Source organism: Sturnira hondurensis, unplaced genomic scaffold (genome assembly GCF_014824575.4).
Source record: "Sturnira hondurensis isolate 20B ecotype Veracruz unplaced genomic scaffold, ASM1482457v3 Scaffold0000942, whole genome shotgun sequence".
NCBI classification, from domain to species: Eukaryota; Metazoa; Chordata; class Mammalia; order Chiroptera; family Phyllostomidae; genus Sturnira; species Sturnira hondurensis.
The window spans coordinates 522,349-543,377 of record NW_028073573.1 but is presented as its reverse complement, the minus strand read 5'-3'; the positions used below and the strand labels follow the sequence as shown (position 1 = coordinate 543,377).

Sequence of the window (21,029 nt, the reverse complement as noted above, 5' to 3'; positions counted from 1 at the left end):
CTTGACAACGTCTTCCTTCTAAATAACAAAATCAGGCAAAATCTATCTGCTATGTTTCAAAATCTTCCCAAAGTGAAGCTGAAGTATAGAAGTAAATCTAAAACAAAATAAAGGATAAATTAAAAATATTAAAACATTAAAAAAGGGGTAAAAAAAGATGTGAAACAAACCCATCAGTGTTAAAAAGATATTCAATATTTAAGAGTAGAAGTGTTTTAATACTGTGCACCTTAAAATGCTTTTCAACGGTCATTAGGATTAATTGCTTCCTGGTGAAATGCGCCTTTTGTAATTCTGTAGTCGTTACCATAAAGGGGACTCTCAATCCCTTAACCTCAGTAAATGGTTATTTTGAAATTGCAATTTTCCAAAGTAAAAAGGTCTCAGGTTGTACTCCCAGAAATGCGTACTTGGAACACTTTTTCTGGATTGAGTGCATTTTTCAAAACATTCCAAGGCACCCGAATCTCTGCATTCCCGGCAAGAAAGCAAAAGTGAGAGATATCAGGGCCGGAGCCACGAATTCCTGCACTCAGTGGTGTCGGGGCGCACACTCTGCCCCTAAGTTTATTCCGCGTATTTCCACACTGAAACAATGAGGAATCATTGACAAAACCCTCCATTTTTAAGACGCTCCCTTCCTCAGACGGAGGGATGGACTGACAGACAACATACCCATTTTAAGTTTCCTTGTCCTTTAGGATGAAAGATAGGATGGCAGTTCAGCATTCGATGAAGACCGACATGCAAACGACAGGGTGGGGCGCCCTTCAAGAAAACTCTTGCCAGACCTGCTCGGTTGCAGTAAGTCATTTAGACACATCCCAACTAATAGTTTTCAAAAAAAAATTTTAATGTTGTTTTATTTCCCATTTATTTTAGTTTTCAAATAATTCTCCAGTTGAAAACAACCCACTCTTTATTCTGAAGCTGTTCTTACGCCTCTAATGCAAACTNAAGACCGACATGCAAACGACGGGGTGGGGTGCCCTTCAAGAAAACTCTTGCCAGACCTGCTCGGTTGCAGTAAGTCATTTAGACACATCCCAACTAATAGTTTTCAAAAAAAAATTTTAATGTTGTTTTATTTTCCATTTATTTTAGTTTTCAAATAATTCTCCAGTTGAAAACAACCCACTCTTTATTCGGAAGCTGTTCTTACACCTCTAATGCAAACTACTGAGGCACTTGTGTAGGGTGAGACCCCGAGTCCCTAAAATGGACCGAGGGAAGGGGTGCATCTCGGGTAAGCGGCACGTGCACACTGAGCTGATTTGAAGGATGAGCGACCTAACATCATCTGATAGCATGTCAGGGTCCGGGCTGGCTTCTCCAGCTGTCCCCAGTTTAGTGCCTGGCCCTGGAGACAGGTTCTAGGTCAAGGTCATGCACACACTGACCTTTTGGTGCTTGTGCTGGAGATAGGCAGGTAGTCAGTGACGGCGATGTACACGTATTGCTTGGCGTCGTCTATCACGCTGTAGATGGCGTCGATGTCAAAGCTTCTGTTTTTCGGACAAAAGAGTTTGGGAGAATTCTGGGAAGACACAAAAACCAAACTTTTAGAGTATTAACTTCTGTCATCTGGGAGTGTCTCTTTTTTGTTGTTTTTAAAATCTGTTTTAATGGATCTTGGCTTTAACTAAACTTTTGTAAACGTACTTTCCAGTTGTTCCTGAGAAAAGACACATGTATTTTCAATTCTATCAGAGTTGAGGCCTGTAGAGTTGGAGTGTGGTGAAATCGGTCTCAAATCTGTCCTTTGAGTCTGTTTTGGGGGGGATTCTTGTTTCCCATACACACATCTCTGATTTTTGGAGAAATGCTCCAACTCCGCACTTACGTGACCCTGGGGTTCATGTCTGTCACACAAAGCTGTAAATGTCCTCAGGCCTTTCCATGTAATACACGTGTACACATAGCAAGCAATTTACCCTAGAATTCGTCTCATCTGAACAGTGACGTGGCTGTAAAAACGTCCAATACAATCTAAAAGGCTTGTTTTCTTCCCCTAATTTTTCACTAAGTCAGGAAGAGAAGCATTGATGGTTGAGCAAGGATCATCGATAATTCCAGAGGAAAACCTGAGAGATTTATTAAGATGCCATATTCATCAGGAGAGACGGGGGAAAGGAAGATATTCTGAAAGATTTAGCAAAATGAAAAAGAGGCAAATTATACTTGAGGTATATTTTACTCTTGTTCAAAGTGGTTTTTCCACCTTTAAAAAAGTGAATGGTGTTTTTAGACCAAGTTGCTATAGAAAGGGAAAGATGTACTTTGACTTTCTCCTTGTCTTTCCACTGACAATGGTGTTTCTGAAGTTTGTGCCTTACTCAGACAAGCAATACGCTGTGGCCAGTGCTGAGCACAAAAATGTAAGAGGGGCTTAACATCCCAAGGCCCAAGAAACAGCGTCTGGAACTGCCCAGAAAGCCCGTACTGGGCCCTTCACCAAATGCTCCCCTGTAATGGAGGTTAGGGTTCCTCTTCACATACTGAGGGCCAACAACCCACACGGTGCTGGCGGGGACCCCATCCCACATCAGACAGAGGGGAGATGGTGCTGTCGGCCTGGTGTCCAGACGAGGAGGGCAGGGGTGAGAAAGGAGAGCGCTGAAGGCCACACACCCTCCCGGTGTCCTTGCTCAGTGAGTCCCCTTAACAGGTGAGTATCAGAATGGGTTTCTGATCATTGACAATATTCTTCTTTTGGAATAAAGATGAGCTCTAAAGCTAAAAAAAACTAATAAAAATAAACAAGTAATGTCCCCCATTCCCCCCCAAACAACAAGAAAATAAAAAATAAAAACCAGCCAAACAGAAACCAACGCTAGGCCCACACTCTCCCCAGCACACACATAGATACTGCATCTGTCACCCAGAGAGAGGGCTGGTGTTCCCACAGCGTGTCCCCTGCTGTCCCCCTGCTCCCGATGGCCGGCCCCCTCATTTGGGCACCCGTGCTATTTGTGGGGGCTCCTGCATGTCTCCCTAACTCCTCACTTTCTCATCTCCAAGATGTGGAAAAAGAAATATGTCCGCTGTCAGGACTCCTGGTCCCTGAGTCCAGTCTGGTCTCATTGGCAGGGACCTGCCTACGGCCTCCTCTCTTTCTCTGCCTCCCCCATTTCCTGGCTACTGCGCCATCTGCACCCCAAATGGAAAGAATGCGCCCCACAGCCATCTCCCCCCTCGTCCACCTCTGTGCCTCCGCACCAGTAGCCCTCCGGCTGATGTGTTCTTGTCTTTTTGCCTGTGAGAGTCCTATACATTCTCTGAGTTCCTGTTCAAATTCTATCTCCTCCATGGAACTCTCTTACATCCCCACCCAGGGGCTATGTCTCCCTCTGCTCTTCTCCCATAATATGATGTGCTTGTTACATTGTTCAGCATATGCCAACTTATTAACTTGCCCTTGCCTCATCTCCCAGCCTAGACTGGTACTAGCTCGATTTTAGGGATTGCATCTTACTCATTTTTTACCTCTATTAATAAATTAAGCATTCCAGTTATTCTATTCCCTCAGCCTGTTGGCTCTGCTTTAAATGTCCTTCAGGTTAGTGTGGAGAAGGAGAGGATGTGAGCTCTGGAGGGGGTCCTAAAGCATCTCTGAAAGGTGTCCAAATGCCCACGTTCCCTTTCAGTTAGGAATTTCCCCGAACGCCTCCCACATCCCAGAAGCCGGATTTGTTTCCCAGGAGGAGCTCATTTAGGTACAGAGTGGCTGGTCTCTACATTCGCTATGGCCTTGCCAAGGTAGGCACGTTCCATCACCACAGTTAGAAACCAAACGATGACGTTGCAGCCCGGCCCCATGAGAAAGAGCCTGGCGTTCGGCCCTCTTTTCAGCGTTATTGATGCTCTTGAGGGCATCAGCCCGGGCGCGCATGCGCACCAGTATGTTGGCGCGGAAAGAGGGTGGAAAAGGGCGCTTTCATTGTAACAGGCTAAAAGGACACAAGTCATTCTTCAGTGAAACGCTCTTCAGTGACGTAAAAGTCACTGGCACAAAAGCACTGACGTCAATCAGTGGAGAAACAGCCAGATTAAATTGGGAGCGTGGTTGAGAGAAGTTTCTCTAAGCATCAGATCTACACAGGAGCTCGGTGCAAATCAAAACCTCCAGGTCGCACCCAAGGCACAGTGACAGGGTCCTGGGTGTTTCAAACAAGCTCCCCAGCTGGTCCTGGGGAGTTGGTGACAGAGCTGCAGGCCACTGCCAGTAACACCGTGGAGACAGCTGTGGCACGTGGGCAGCAGGGTGGTGAGTGGGTGGGGAGGTGGGTGAAGGTGGGTGGGGAGGCGGTTTTTCAGGGAAGTCAGAGGCCTGAGAGCTTTCTAGGGGGCCTTCCCCTCTGGGTGGGTCTCTTGCCCCTCAGCTTCCATCCAGTATTGTGCAACAGCTTCGCCTTTGTCTGCTGTACACACTGGGGCTCCCTGAGATTTGTTCCATCACACGGTCCTATTGCTAAAAACAAGTCTGGGCATCAGTGATGTAGGGCACCAAAGAGAGGGTCTGGAATAGAACCCCTGGGAGCCGGGGGCTCTCCATCCTGGGTCCACCGTAAGGGACAACGGTGAGGGTCAAATCAGTGAACACAACGTATCTGGCATGACGAATGGTTGCTAATATGTGTTGTCATCGTCACAGGATGGTCATCATCACAGAGATGGCACGTGACTGAGCAGAAGAGTGGACACCTAGGAACTCTTCAAGCAGCACCACTGATCCGCTGAATTTATTTTTGCCCAGATCTCATCTTTATAAGATCACACTGGAACATTCCAACTTACTGCGGGGCCCGTGGAGGGGGAGTGGAAGGGAAGAAGGAGGGCGACTCACCGACACAAACGCCTGAGATTTGGTTTCGTTCAGCTGGAGCTGCAGTTTCTTCTCGCTGTCGTAGACCCCATAGAGCCTCTTGGACCAGGTCTGAGGCACTCTGCTCTTGAACTTCAATGAGCTATACAGAGCGAATATCCTCTGTAAGTCCAGGACCAGGCAGCTGCAGTTGTAGAAGATGACACCGAGTTCTTTCATCTGTGAAATTAAAATCGGAAGCATCAATGCCACGTGCGTCCGACGGCGTTAGATGCTGAGAAAAGCGCACGAGAATAAAGTAGTCGTGAGGTTTTTTTTTCCCCTTGTACTTTTATACAGAAGTATGTTGGGACAGTCACAATGTCGTATGAGAAAAGGATGCGTCATAAAGACAGTTAAATGTAAAATTTTGCTTTCCTTTTGTATTTGGGTGCTTACAAATAATTTTCCCACAATCTCCTACACTGTTCACATCAGCTCTTCAGATCTGTTTCCTTCACACTAATTTCTGGTCTGAACACTTAAATCATGCGGTAACATAAAGGGTGACTGTTGGCTGCAGCACAACACTGTGGTTTAAAAGATCATGGATTCTGGAGTCAGACCGACTGGGATTCAGTTCCAGCTGCACAACTTCCGGCTGTGTGACTTTGGACAAGAGACTTAAGTCTCTAGGCTTCAGTTTCTTCTTCCACAAGATGGACATGATACTATCTACTCCAAAGAGTTGCTATGGTTCTCCGGGTCTGCGTGGAAAGGGCGGAGAAGAGTGACCATCTATGGTGTTCACTAAAAGGCATTGCACTTAATATTCTTACCGATGCTGCCCAAGCCTCAAGAGGAACAGACCTAGGACCATGCAACAAAGAGACCAGAGTTTATCTTGCCCACCTCCTAAGACTCACAATCAAGGAAAGTAAAGGTCTCACAGATAAGAAAACTACCAGAGATCTAGTGAGCAGGAGATGACGAATTTGAGAGCAGGTTTCCTGACCGTGATCAAATACACCCAGGATCACAGCAGCCCTGGCTTCATTTGAGTCCAGCGTTGCTATGTAAAAATGACACACGACTTCTGATTCCGTCAATAAAAGTGACAAAGTGAAGTTTCGGTCGTGAAAGAACAGTGCAAATGCACATGGTTTATAATCCAAACACCCAGTGAGGGCTCTGTTAGGGATGCCTTCGCCCTTTAGGGACCTGGGGTCCACCAGTGTTAAACTCCCCTCCTATCTCTTCCTCCAGCCCCCTACTCGAGACTCTACTCAGGACTGCAGGAGAGGTCACCCACTGTGTGACCTTGGCCCCTAAGACTCCCCAGTACAGTGTGTCATGCAGCTATTCCACATTTATCTGTACCCATCTGGTGTCCCGCTATCAGCCCCATACTAACAGGAGAATAGATGGACACACCAAGTTACCTAACCTGCCTGGGAACTTGTACCTATTTTTTCCCCTAACACAAACATAAAACAATGAGCATCTTTGTACATATGTCTTTGTGCACCTGGCAAGTAATTCCTTGCTCAAGATTCCTAGACCCGGGTGGACAAACACACTCAGGACAATGAGAGGTTAAGGAAATGGGAGGAGGCAAAGCATGGCAGGCACAGCAGGTGTGTGCAAAGGCACTGAGGCCGACAGGGATGCAATTGGAGCTGCGTAAGACAGGGGAGCATGTGCGTGAGTATAGAGGGGCTAGACCAAGGTCCTCCTTCCCTCTGCCTTCTGAGTATGTTTCTTACTACACCCCTGCCCTAAGGGGTTAAACAGTCACTCACATCAAGGAATAGCTGTGGCAAAAGTCTTTATCCATGAACAATTTTACTTCAAGCACCAACAGATTCCAGACACTCGGTCACAAGTGTGAGGACATAACATTCATTCTTTAGAAACCATTTGTGGCTAGTTGAGTGGTCACAGTAGCCAGGCTATTTCAGATGCATGATTCAGAACATTCCCACTTGCTTCTCCAGGTCTGTTTTTACTGGTCATGAACTTGAGCCTTTAGTAGGTGATGGCAGGGGACACGCAAGCAGAGGGCAGCAGCTGTGCCCAACAGTGATGCTCCAACAGTGAGGTGTCACTCTACGCAGCAGGAGCAGTGGGTATACATGTAGGCATTACAGGGAGAGAGTAGGTAGAGGTGAGATCACAGGATGCCTTAAATGGCTGGTGAGGGGTCCCCATGGCGCGGGAGAGTAACCAGAGGTCTGGGGCAGTGTAGTGTCAAGAGCAGAGTGACTGTGCCACCTTTAAACTTCTCCTCTGGGTCTACAGAGTGTTCATGAAAAGACTCCACACGAAGGGAGGCCCTGAGGGAGGAACAGCGACCTCCCTCCTACCTTCTCCACGCTTCCACAGACCCTTGTATTAAATGAGGCAGCTGGAGCTGAAAGGCTGGAAAGCGCTGGTTAGAGGTGTTTGCACCCTGAATGTAGATACCTGAACACAATCTGATTTCTGACAAAGGAGTGCATTAAGGAGCACAAGAGGCTGTCCTTGAAATAGAGTGGCCTTAGGTCCTATTAGGCTTGGGTTCTCACTGAAGTCAGTGGCCAACGTTGTTCTTAAGATTCAATGCAATTCTGCCCACAGAATATGCCAGGAAACTTGGTTGGATTTCCTTGAGAAATCCAGGAAGATGAAAACAGGTTTCATGAAAGCCAAATGAGATCAAATTATTGCTAAGTGTTTGGGCTTAGAGACCAGATATAGTTGAATTAACATTACGCATCTTCAGCTCATGAGCTGTATGAATTTGGACAAGTGCTTCACCTTATTTATGTCACCAAGAGAGAGAAAGGTGCCCCTGTGGTCCAGAAGCTGGCATGTGACGGGCAGCTTGGCCTTGACATTTCCAGGAACCAGCCTGGCATCCGGGCTGAGCCCCAGTGATCTGTTAAACATAAGCCACTTCCAGTACGCCAGCCTCAGACCGGGCCACCCGTGGCGGTCCAGGATGGATCAAAACAAAACCAAGACCACCTACTTCATACAAGTCTGAACCCAGACAAAACGTGCGCATCATCCAAGCCACAAAAGTGACCACATAGCCCCATCATGGCTAATGTGAGTGGGGCTTTGTTACTGATCACAGCCTTAGCATCACTCCATTCCCCTCCCATGTAGAACAACAGGCTTATGAACACACCTAGTCTGAAACCGCTCCTCCTTCCTAATAGCATCCAACCCTGAGCAAAGCTCCACCTCCATAAACCCTCCACCGCATTACCCAGCACAGCCCAGTTTCCATAGCAATCCTGTGTAAGTCCCGCCTACTGCCACTTGCTGGGATGGCGACCTTTACTGCTTCCTGCTTCCTGTGCTTTGCTGGGGGGACACCACCCTGTGCCCCCAGCCCCTGCATGGCAGCGTTGTGAGGACAACAGGCCAGTGCAGCAGAGAACAGTGACCCACACTCAATATGGTGTTGCTTTCTCCTAAGTCACACTGTAGGGGGCACTACCGGGTAGGTATTCAATACTGTGGTTGGGGCAGGAAGTTCCCAGGCAGCAGAGCAGGAGTTTGTGGGGGGAAGGAGTGAATGCAGGCGACGAAGGCTGAAAGAAGGGCTGGGCTTTGGGAAGCAGCTTTGCCCATCAGAGTCTAGGGCACAAGGATGCTCCTAGACAGTCAGCGGTGCTCTGTCCTCCAGTCTCTATTGAACCCTGTTTGGGAATGTCTACCAGCACACGTTTAATCTGGAAATCCGGTGAACCAATTCCTTAAGAGCTAATGGAAAAACCGGAAGCATAAAATAAAAAGTCTTATTTAACGGCACCACGATTACAAGTGATGTTTGTCCCCGATGCATGATGAGATCTTCATCTGGAACATATTTATGAGCACTGTAGAATCTATCATCCCCGGGACCTTCCTCATGCACCATTTACCATCATCAAGATGCCGGGGTCACTGTCAATGCTACGGGTATTGCTGACAATTCCATCCTGAACAATGGCTTAGCCTTCCTTTCCCTCTGTTGTGTAAGCTGCTCTCTGCAGGCCTGTTGTCCTTCTGTTCGGTGACATCATGACAGCGGTAGAAGCTGAAGGCAACGGGAAGAAGCCACGCCTGGCCCCCTGGAGATGTAAGGACAAAGATACCGCCCACGAGCATCTTCCTCTCAACCTCAGAGTGACTCATGCCCATTTCTAATTATTCCTGTTTGGTTCAGGCTGGTGTTGACGGAAGACGAGAAAAAGACACTGGCCTCATTTTGCAGGTTTTCCAGCCAGAACAAAAGAATTCAGGACAAGTATATGAACAAACCTTCTTAAAATGCTGGGAGTGGGAAAAAATGACACAGAGTTGAGATTCCGAAGGGCTCCTATGCCTATATTTTCCAAGGAACGAAAAGCTACATTGATTGATTGGTGCATTAGCTGAGTCACTGTTAGAGCTGCCTTATCAATAACCCAGAACCTACCCGCCAGGATCAGCCCTCTGCCTGCTGGTGGGTCGCTGAGCACAGCCCGGCCCCACCCCAGCCATAGGCCAGCCCCATGCCCACTGAGCATCCTGGTGGGCTCTGTTGACTTTTAGGCTCAATCACACACTTGATTGAATGGCTCAACAGTTTGAATAAAGTAATCTTGAAAAGGCTGGAGATTTGCCAGCTGGTGATTCTTTGGAAGAGAATTATTCTTAGGAAAACGCTGATTGTCTTTTTGACAAAATGGATGTAGTATTAGTGCTCGACTGAGACACTAAAGGAGGCCTAGGACCTCAAACACCTGGGTGCCCTGCCGAGAGGCTGTTCCAAGAGTAATGACTTGAATAAAACTCGAGGTACATCAATGGTTCCATTCTGACCCCCTGCGCTTGCACATAAAGGAAGACCTTGTGGGACATGTGGGTTTAATACGACCATCCTATTGCACAGGGAGAAATAACCACAGGTACTGATTCATTACAGCGCTGACTGGGCACCAGGTACTGTTTTAAATGCTTTACAGGTTTGCATTTATTTGAACCTCACAACAACCCATTTTATAGGGAAGGAAACCGAGGTGCAAAGAGATCAATGGACTTGCTCAAACGTACAGCCAGAGAGCAGGGAGGCTGGGAGTACGGTACAGACTGGTTTAGTATTTCCTTTTCAGGAAGAATTATTTGTAAAGTGGAACACCCACAAAACTACAGCATCCTGTGGGCAAGAGGCAAGTCCTAATGCCTGTGTGTGTGCCCTATTTCATGCCGCCCTGGAATTCTACTTATGTTAGGAGTCCCCGGTTTCAAAGCAGAACGGGAGGAGCGGCATCAGCACCGTTCTTGGCTGTGATGCACAATGACTAATACTAATTAGCCTCGCCACAGCTCCATTGATCATTTACAAATGGTTTGTTGTTTTCGTGATTTTATGAAAATGTGAACAAGTATGTCTTTGATTTTCTTGACAGAGACAAACGAACCTGCAACTGGGATCAACTAACATGGCTCCAGTTGGCTGCTGATTTACATTCTGAGTTGCTGCAGGCAATGTAATTACTAGGAGCTGTAACTTGATTTTGTTTCTGCCCTCCAGGTGAAATTTTTGTTCCTGGGAATAGAAAGAAAGGATTGAATCAAAGGCTGCAAAGGCAGCTCACAGGCTGCCTGCAGCTCAGAGATGTCCTTTCTGGTCCCTTTCCTGACACAGTGGGTGGTCTACACCACTTAATTTCTTGATGTCTTTGGGAAATGGGAATAATAGTGTGTGCCAGAAGGAACGTGTGTGTGTGTGTGTGTGTGTGTGTGTGTGTGAGAGAGAGAGAGAGAGAGAGAGAGAAAACATAAGAACTTTGGAGAACAGCTAGTCTAACTTTACTTCAAAATTAAAGAAACTGGCCCTGGCTGGTGTAGCTCAGTGGACTGAGCACAGGCCAGTGAACCAGCTGATCATGGTTCGATTCCCACTCAGGGCACATGCCTGGGTTGCAGGCCAATTCCCAGCAGGGGACTCACGAGAGGCAACCACACATTGATGTTTCTCTCCCACTCTTTTCTCCTCCTTCCCTTCCCCTCTCTTTAAATAAATAAATAAATAAAAATTAAGGAAACTGAGGACCCCGAAGGGAAAGTGACTTGCAAGATCACAGAATAATGTCCTTGATTGCAGGTCCTGGTCTCCTTTGCCCAATAAAGCTTTACTGATAAAGTCAATCCACACAGGGGGTTCGTTTGCAGGATGAAAGAGGGGTATTGTTTTTTTCCCTTCTTTCCTGTGTCACTTCGTAACGGGGACATGTTCCGAAATACGTTAGTTAAGTAATTCTATTGTTCAGAACATCAGAGTGTGCGTAGCTCAGGCGGCCTAGCCTACCACACACCAGGGCTCGAAGGACCGTCCATCGCTCGGAGGCTACCAGCCCACACAGCCTGTTACTGCACAAAACCACATGGGCACAAATCAAGCACAAGACAAAATGAAGCAACCAAGAGCGGGGCTAACATGAGATGTTTGAGGCTGCTGCTTTAGAGCAAACTTTTTTTTATAAGTAGAAAGAATACAATGATAAAAAGTGCAGTCAATCCATAAACCAGAAACAGAGTCGTTCATTGTCACTGTCAGGTATTATCTACGGGACGTCCCTGTACGTGCTGTATTTTTGTACGTCTGGCAGCGTATTAGGTTGGTTTACACCACCGTCAGCACAAATGCGAGGAAGGCGTTGCATTACCACCTTACAAACGGCTGCGGTATCACTAGGCGGTAGGAAATTTTCAGCCCAAGAGATCTCAAGAAAGGAGAGACTATACATTTCGAGCAAGGGCTATTAGAAATGTATTTGGAGGCCGTGATAATTCTTGATCCAGATGAAGAACACTAGGGTACAACCATGGGGCAAGTCAGAGCTGCCACACACGGGGATAGAGAGAGTCCCACTTGGGTTCATGCCTTGGGCTTGCAAACAGAACATCTCAAGGCACAACACACGGAGCAAACATTCCCATCTCCTGTATCTTTCAGAGGCTGTTTCTCCCCTAGCTGGCAAGAAATAATTATTTGGCATCATTTAAAAAAATACATAAGATGAATTCAATCACAAAGACAGGGGCAACATTAATTCCACTAACAAGTTGGGATTGGAAGTTCAATTCTCCTCTGAGTCTAACCCCAAATTAAATTTCCAACTAAAATCCCCAAGGCTGACATCACTGATGGAGGAGCAGGGAACACAGAAGCAGGGCCCTTTGTTTTCCGCTAATAGGAAGGAGCGTTTCTCTCTCCTCTGAATGCACTGGAGGCTTTGGGCTGAGTGTCGTCACTGCCGAAGTGTGTTTTCATTGTTCTGCTCCCTGAATTGTTTGCCCTGGGCAGGGTGCTCATTTATTAGTTTAAACGCTGCTGTGCAATGACTTCAGCCATTACCTAGGAAGCAGGTCAACGTGATCACCGTCGCTTTGTAACAGAGCTAGAGCGCAGAGAAAATTGTCTAGTGGCAAATTCTCAGGAATCTAATATGTGCTTATTTCTCAGGCTGATGTGTTTCTTCTCCTCAGTGCCATAGGCGACTTCGATATAGTAAAAGAATTGCCCAAAGAGGAGATCCCAGCGATGAATGATAATGGAATGTTCCTTCAAATATTTCTAACAAGCATTTCATTTCTAGCTTCTGTTTCAGGGTCAAGGTTGCAGTACTAAGAAGCTATGAGGAGCCCTGCTCTGTCTTGCTTAAAATAACAAACCTGTCGAAATAGGTTCTGCCAAATGAGAAAGGATAAGCAGCTTCAGTCACACTGCAATCCTAAAGCACCTGCCTTATCTTTAGGTTATAAATCTTCTCAGGGAGGAGATTCAAACATGGCAGCAAAATGACCCTCCAACCTCGTGAGATGGAGACGGGTATCAGAGCCTCCCATTTATGTTCTGACCACAAAAGAAGAAAGAGCAATACGTGAAAAAAGTCACGTTAGCAATAATCAACCTCATCCTTCCAAAAAGTAGTCATCAGAGACCCTGCGGCTTTCCAACTGAGTCCATCCTAATCTTTGTGTCTACTGATCTTCATCAGACGATTCTATATGCCACAAACATCTTAGGACTACAAAAATAATGAGAGAGTCCATGGAAATATAAACAAAGAAAAGGAGAGAAGAAAGTATTTTCCTTAATTATTGTCACTGAGATGGCAGAGATTCTGTGGGGATTTGTTTAAAAATTCAATTAGAATTCAAAGAACCAAAATATGGACATTGAGGGGGGATGCTTGATCAACAAGTCAGAAAAGTAAGGGAATTCTTCCTCATGAATTTGAACTTGGACAGTGACTTCACTTTCTCTTTAAGTGTATAATATCAAACCTGCTCCTATTCCTTCTTTTTCCCAAAATTGTTCTTGTCTTTTCGTGTCTAAGTACATGGGCTGGGCTAAATGTGCCTTCTCTACCACCCAGATGGAGGAGGAGAGGAAGGAAAGGGTGAAAGAAAATGAAGAAAAAACGAGGGAGAGAAAAGAATTTGTAGGTGAGAAGATGAGCAAAAAGTAGGAGGGACAGGGAGAGAGGAAGGACAGCAGAGAACAACTCCCTTCATCTCAGAAAATAAATAGGGTCTTTTATTTTATTTCTTTTGGGGATCTGCTAAAGAATAATGCATATATATATATACATATATATATAATATTTTCTAGTAGTTGTAAATAGGCCTCTAGGTGTCTATTGNGTCTTTTCATGTCTAAATACATGGGCTAGGCTAAATGTGCCTTCTCTACCACCCAGATGAAGGAGGAGAGGAAGGAAAGGGTGAAAGAAAATGAAGAAAAAAAGAGGGAGAGAAAAGAATTTGTAGGTGAGAAGATGAGCAAAAAGTAGGAGGGACAGGGAGAGAGGAAGGACAGCAGAGAACAACTCCCTTCATCTCAGAAAATAAATAGGGTCTTTTATTTTATTTCTTTTGGGGATCTGCTAAAGAATAATGCATATATATATATACATATATATATAATATTTTCTAGTAGTTGTAAATAGGCCTCTAGGTGTCTATTGATAATTTCGTCATTCAATTCCTGATGATGGCAATGTTTTAGGCTTTTTAGGGAGTGAATTTAGAAAACCCTATATATGCAAGGGATAAACAATGGTCTGTAAAAGCCATTACCTTAAAAAGCCATTACCTTAATTTGGGTAAAGGAGGTAAAACCCTCAATACCTGTATGTTGGTTATGTATTTGAAAGTAGCAAAACAAAATTCACACAATTTGTGTGCAGTTTTGGAAAGTATAAAAAAGTCACCTGCTCTTGGAAGTCAAATTTCCTCCAACCCCTGTGATATAAACAACCCAAGTGAATGTGTGGGAAGCAGTGTTAAGCCTAATTTTGTATGTGAAAAAATGTCTATAGTTGACTGCAAGCAAAACTGGATCTACTCTTGGAAAGTTCTATCAGGTCTATCCAGTGCGTTGCCCAATGTTTTAGAAAGTTAAAAAGGCTCTCACATCGTACTTGAGGTCCATCTACTCTACAGATTCACTGACATCTTGCAGAACTTGAGTCACGTCAATGACCCTATTTCCGTTGCAAATGGAATTCAAGACAAGAGAAAGACACTCGAAGCTAAGGGCGTTTTAGAGATGGCTTTCTTGAGAACCCAGATTCACATTCAGTTGTGTGCTTTTGTACTGAAGCAACATCAAGCCTTCGGTGAGCTAGTTAATCTATTTGACGGATGTGATAGGTTTATATGGATGTGGTGGAAATGGTACCCCCTCCACATTCCTTCCGTCTCCTCCTTCCCAGCCTTCACATGACTCCTGGGAAGCCCTGCCCACATTATCTCTGGTCTCCAGTTTCTCCTGCAACTTATCATACAGCTGCTTAGTGCTTCTATACTTGGGTTACACAGGATTAAATTCAAGTGCTTGGATGTTGACTTGTAAATCTTCGAAGGCACTTTTCTGTTATGGATCTCATGTTGCTCTGACTAAAATGCAAATTCTGTCTGTGTTCTTCCACAGAGCAAATGCCTGTTTTGCTTTCTTTTTGAAAATATTTTACTTATTTATTTTTTAGAGAAGGAAAAGGAGGGAAAAAGAAAGGGACGGAAGCATCAATGTGTAATTGCCTCTTGCACACCTCCTACTGGGGACCTGGTCTGCAACTGGGCATGTGCCCTGACTGGGAATCAAACTGGCAGCCCTTTGGTTCACAGGCCAGCGCTCAGTCCACTGAGCCACATCAGCCAGGGCCCAATACCTGTTTTCTCACCTCCCGGTACCAACCTACAGAGGGCTTTTCCCCAGGGAGGAGGAAAAACCCAGGGGCACATATACTCGGGGTTGGAGGATTTTCCCAGTAAATAGCTCCTCGCCACCTCCTCTTTTGATTCTTTAAAATTTTTAATATGTTTTTAATTGGAGAGAGAGAAAGAGAGATTTGTTGTCTCACTGGCTGCTTCTTGTATGAGCCCTGATCAGGGATCCAACCCACAGCCTTGGCGTATCAGGACAACGCCTTAACCAACTGAGCGCCCTGGCCAGGGTCCTCTTTCTCTTTCATTCTTCTCTTTACTTATACGCCTTTCACACAACCAAAATGTTTGGTTTTGAGAAGGAACAAGAGCAGGCCTCGATATTTTACTTAAACAACGGTAAACAAAGTGACCGCAGTCTGAACCAGCGTTTATCCCCGCGGCAGTATTTCTAGGACAAGAGGCTTTTCCTGTCCGGAGTTCCAATGCCCTTTCACGAGAGCCATGTTCTCCAGGACAAGTAGTAACTTTTATTTGTGGAAAATTAACTAAAGCCTTTTCACATCCTTAGTCTGATACAAAGGTGTGTGTGGCCTTAAAGAAAACAAATGCCCAGCAACCGGCTGGAAATGAAATATGTGCTAAGCCAAAGAAGCATCTTTCATCTTTACCACGGTAAACACTTGGGCACCACGAGAAGCCCTCGCATCCTTACCCGAGTGATGTGTGTAATTAAGGAAAAACCATATGCTCAAGCTATTCGAAAGCACACTTGCCTCTATTCACACACACGTGCACAGGCTCCCACACGCAGGCGCTGATGGGGAACTGAACACCACCAGGCTTTTCTCCTTGGCACAGAGCAGCATGAAGCCCACCCTTCTCCAAAGAGGACATGCAGATGGCCAACGGCCATATGGAAAGGTGCTTAAGGGCACTAATCATCAGAGACATTCAGCCTGAAACCANATGCCTTTCACACAACCAAAATGTTTGGTTTTGAGAAGGAACAAGAGCAGGCCTCGATATTTTACTTAAACAGTGGAAAACAAAGTGACCGCAGTCTGAACCAGCGTTTATCCCCGCGGCAGTATTTCTAGGACAAGAGGCTTTTCCTGTCCGGAGTTCCAATGCCCTTTCGTGAGAGCCATGTTCTCCAGGACAAGTAGTAACTTTTATTTGTGGAAAATTAACTAAAGCCTTTTCACATCCTAAGTCTGATACAAAGGTGTGTGTGGCCTTAAAGAACAAATGCCCAGCAACCAGCTGGAAATGAAATATGTGCTAAGCCAAAGAAGCATCTTTCATCTTTACCACGGTAGACACTTGGGCGCCACGAGAAGCCCTCGCATCCTTACCCGAGTGATGTGTGTAATTAAGGAAAAACCATATGCTCAAGCTATTCGAAAGCACACTTGCCTCTATTCACACACACGTGCACAGGCTCCCACATGCAGGCGCTGATGGGGAACTGAACACCACCAGGCTTTTCTCCTTGGCACAGAGCAGCATGAAGCCCACCCTTCTCCAAAGAGGACATGCAGATGGCCAACGGCCATATGGAAAGGTGCTTAAGGGCACTAATCATCAGAGACATTCAGCCTGAAACCACAGTGAGAGGTCCCCTCACGCCTGTCAGAATGGCCATCATTAATAAACCAACAAACGACCACTGGCAAAGGTGTGGAGAAAAGGGGACTCTTGTGCAATGTTGGAGGGATGCAGGGGGGTGCAGCCGCTATGGAAAACATTATGGAGACACCTCAAAAAATAAAAAATGGAGCCACCTTATCACCCGGTGATTCCACTTCTTGGTACACATCCAAAGAAATCCAAAACACTAATCCAAAAAGACATGTGCACCCCTGTGCTCACTGCAGCATCACTGACAATATCCAAGATCTGAAACAAACCGAGTGCCAACAGACAGACAGGTGGACAAAAACGTGTGGTGCATTTACGCAATGGAATATCACCTGGCCACAAAAAAGAACAAAATATTACCACTTGTGACAACACAAATGGACCTAGAGGGTATCATGCTGAGTGAAATAAGTCAGACAGAAAAAGACAAATACTGTATGATTTCATTTATGTGTAGAATCGAAAGAGCAACATACATGGAAAAAAAAACCAACACAAAATATTAACAGACTCTTAGGTACAGAGAACAAACCGAGGGCTGCCAGCTGGGAGGGGGGTTGAGGAGCTGTGGGGAGAAGGCGAAGGGATTGGGAAGTACAAATGGGTGGGGACAGAGCAGTCACAGGGGTGGAAACTACAGCACAGAGAACAGTCAGTGATACTGTAAAAACTATGTGTGGTGCCAGGTGGGCGCTAGACCTCCGGGGGGCATCGCTCTGTAATTATATAAAGGCATTAATTGTCTAACCACTATGCACATACCTTAAAATAATGTAAAATAACACTGAAGGACAACTGTAATTGAAAAAAGAATAAATTTACCCCCCCTCTACCTCTAAATTCCAAGATCTATTAAAATTGGAGGGCACGTCAGGAGAGACACTGAATCTATTCAGCAAATGATCTTCCACCTCTTCAGCTCCTAAAAGTTTCTGGAAATCCTTCCCCATTTTGTCCTCCAATGGAGAGAGGAAATTTAAGAAGTTCTCCTGAAGTAAGTGACTAAATGTTCTCTGAAATCACTGACTCAATGGGTGCTGGCTGAGAGCGGCGATTCAGGGAGGAAGCCAGTTTGGGGAACATGAGGACACGCAGTGGCTTCACAACTCGCAGGCGGATGACACGTTTCTCAGGCTGCGGTGGCCGGGGTTAGGATGCGCTTACCTGCCTTGTAGGGCTGTGAGCTGTACATGAACCTCTGTTACTGATCAAAGGAAGAAGCAGAGACCGAAGCCTATTTTGGCCTAATAGCGTGGATTTCACACTGTCCTTGTTGTAAAGTCCCTGTCACTCACTGGGTCTCTGGTAGCCTTTTTGGAGTTGGTCTCTGGTAGCCAACATCCGGATTATAGGGGTACCAGAAGGGGAAAAGAAACAGCCATGAGTGGAAAACTTATTTGAACAAATAATAAAGGACAACTTCCCCAGTCTGGCAAAGGAAATAGACTTCCAGGAAATCCAGGAAGCTCAGAGAGTCCCAAAGAAGTTGGACCCAAGAAGGAACACACCAAGGCACATCATAATTACATTAGCCAAGACCAAAATGAAGGAGAGAATCCTAGAAGCAGCAAGAGATAAGGGGACAGTCACCTACAAAGGAGTGCCCATCAGACTGTCAGCAGATTTCTCAAAAGAGACCTAACAGGCAAGAAGGGGCTGGAAAGAAGTATTCCAAGTCATGAAATCCAAAGACCTACATCCACCTACATCTTCTTCTTTGGGTGTTCTTACATTGCTCTATCCAGCAAAGCTTTCATTTAGAATGGAAGGACAGATAAAGTACTTCTCAGATAAGATCAAATTCAAGGAGTTTATCATCATCAAGCTCTTATTATATGAAATGTTAAAGGGACTTATATAAGAAAAAGAAGATAAAAAATATGAATAGTGAAAGGACAGCAAACTCACAGTTATTAACAACCACACCTAAAACAAAAGCAAACCAAGAGGACAGCTAGATCAGGAGCAGAATCATAGAAATGAAGATCACATGGAGGGTTAGCAACAGGGGAGTGGGAGGAGGAGAAGGGGAGAGAAGGTATAGAAAATAGCATAGAGGGTAGGTAGAAAATAGATAGGGGGGAGGGGGAGAATAGTGGGGGAAATATAGAATCTAAAGAACTTGAGACACGTGGTTATAAACTAAAGGGGGGGAATGGTGGGGGAGGGGGTGTGCAGGGTGGAGGGCAATGAAGGGGACAAATAGGACAACTGTAATGGCATAATAAATAAAATATATTAAAAAATAAAACATTTCAATAATTGTTTACTCAGTTGCCACTGAGGATAAAGAGGTGCAAGTCACACCAGTGTGTGTCGCTACATATAAACATCGAGAAATGTTTCCTGGAGAAGGTGCTTCTTCACCAAGTTGCACGACAGAATATACTGGAAAAGCATTTTCAATATGCACATGCAAGGGCAATACCACAAACCTAGGGAACAGAACATCCGGTGTTTACAAAACAATCAACCCAACGAACCAAAGTCAAGTGGTAAAGGTACAATCCTTCATTAAGACCAGCAGATCTTTTAATAAGCTTATCGATATTTATTCATTCTTCTATCATGAATAACTGAAAAAGAGCCTTAAAGAAAGCCCTTGGTTGAACACAAAGAATATGTTAATTGGGCAAAAAAATAAAATATGCAAGTCTTTTATAATACGAAAGTAATACAAACATGTCAATTAAAATTTTTTTCGGATTTTTTTTTACCTAATTATTATTTTTTTTACCTGTCATATTTGCTTTAGAAGTGTTTTTTTTTATTTAACTTTTGTTCAAGTACAGTTTTCTTTCTTGTATTCCCAGCCCTGCCCCCCATTACCTAATTATTTTTTTTCTTGCTGCGAATATAGTGTGGAAACTGTCAATGCATCACAGATAATAGAAAAAGATGCACTTTGAGGCTGTAACTACCCCACTGCTGTCTGGTCAGAAAGGAGGTGGTAAACATATTTGGTCAAAACAGTCTTTTCTCAAATCCAAGTGTATATGAGGAGTAGAATATACACAGTAATTCCTTACTAACTTAAACAACACAAATTTAAGATGATAATTGGACTGACAGCACAGTTCACTTTTGCCTTATTTCTGAGAAGACAGGATCCTGGGAATTTTAGGAGTGCATCTTTAACCTGTTTAAATGGACCAGCTTATTTTGAGTACCTGAGCGAACCATGGTAATCAAAATTTAGTCATCACTCATTAAAGCAACAACTGCTGCTTAACTTCTACTTGGAAACTGCAGACCTAGCTGGTTTGGCAGGTTAAATTATATATGCACTTAAAAGTCATAAAATAAGTTCTTTAAATGAGACTTCACTCATTCGCACTTTCCATCTGTAATCATTTTGACGGAATGAAGTTTCCTAGAATGAACTTTGGGGCCTCTACCGCTTATTGTAAAGCCGCAGGAAAGGGAGAGGGAAAAGGTTCTCATCCGCTGAGGCCACCTGTCAGTAATGGAGAACCCCAGCCCAGCCCAGATGCTGCGAGAGCCTGGGTTCCCTCGTCAACGATGCAGGTGAGCACTGGAAGGACTCCGCTAACGCACGTGAAGGGTCTCCCTGTTCCAACAGTCAGCTCCCAAAACACAGGAAATAATTCCCACTAAGTGGTTGGGTCAGCCTCGTTGGTTTCGTCTTTTCAGTTGGGGAATTGTTGAGAGCCTCACCATTTTCTGTGAAATCTCTGAATAAAAGTATCCATCTTTCTAGAATAGGCCACACCCCCACTGCTGGGCTCAAGGTGCCAGTTGAGACAGAGGACTCCAACGAAAGACCGACGGACAGATTTCTATTCACCCCTTTTCACCACTGAGCCAAGGGGTGCTGGGACAGCGGGTTACCACACAACCTTGCAAAGGGTCCACCTTTGGAAGACATGATGGGATGAACAGGGAATGTCTGGTTCAAATGAGCATTCGGGCTCCGGCCCTGAGGACCCAGATGGGGTCTAACCAACTAGCCCTCTACCACCGAGCCTGTGTTCACATCTTGAAATAGGTGTTAACCTGGGGTCTGCCTCTAGACGAAACCATTAACTGAGGGCAAATGCAGCCCTGTGCCATCCTCGGTGCTGAGCAATGCTTTGACCCAGAAGCATTTGACCCAGTGCTTTTTCCAGGTTCAAGTATACCAGCTTCTAGAACCAGCTCTTTGACCAGTGTCTACGTACTATAAACACTATTGGCATTGTTTGCATCATAGATCTTCCATATGTACTCATTACAAACCCCAGCTACTTTACTTTTGGGTAAATATTATTGTTGCCCTAGCCTAGCCCGTGGCCAGCTTCCAATGCCCAGCACTGGTCAGAGAGAACCCCTCCTCCATTCATGGCAACTCTGGGAGTCCTAATGCAATGCAACCAAGCAGTTTAGT

General features: G+C 45.2%; 1 protein-coding gene across 2 annotated transcripts in view; it reads right to left on the bottom strand.

Moving 5' to 3' along the window:
* PLD5 (phospholipase D family member 5) overlaps positions 1 to 21,029 on the bottom strand; it is a 234,341-nt gene that overhangs the window by 13,905 nt on the left and 199,407 nt on the right. For both annotated transcript variants that reach the window (XM_037057462.1, XM_037057471.1), the window contains exons 6-7: positions 4,847 to 5,044; positions 1,401 to 1,537 (exon numbers count right to left, since the gene is read on the bottom strand). In XM_037057462.1, the coding sequence (XP_036913357.1) occupies positions 1,401 to 1,537; positions 4,847 to 5,044 (335 nt within the window). The remainder of the gene's footprint in view (positions 1 to 1,400; positions 1,538 to 4,846; positions 5,045 to 21,029) is intronic.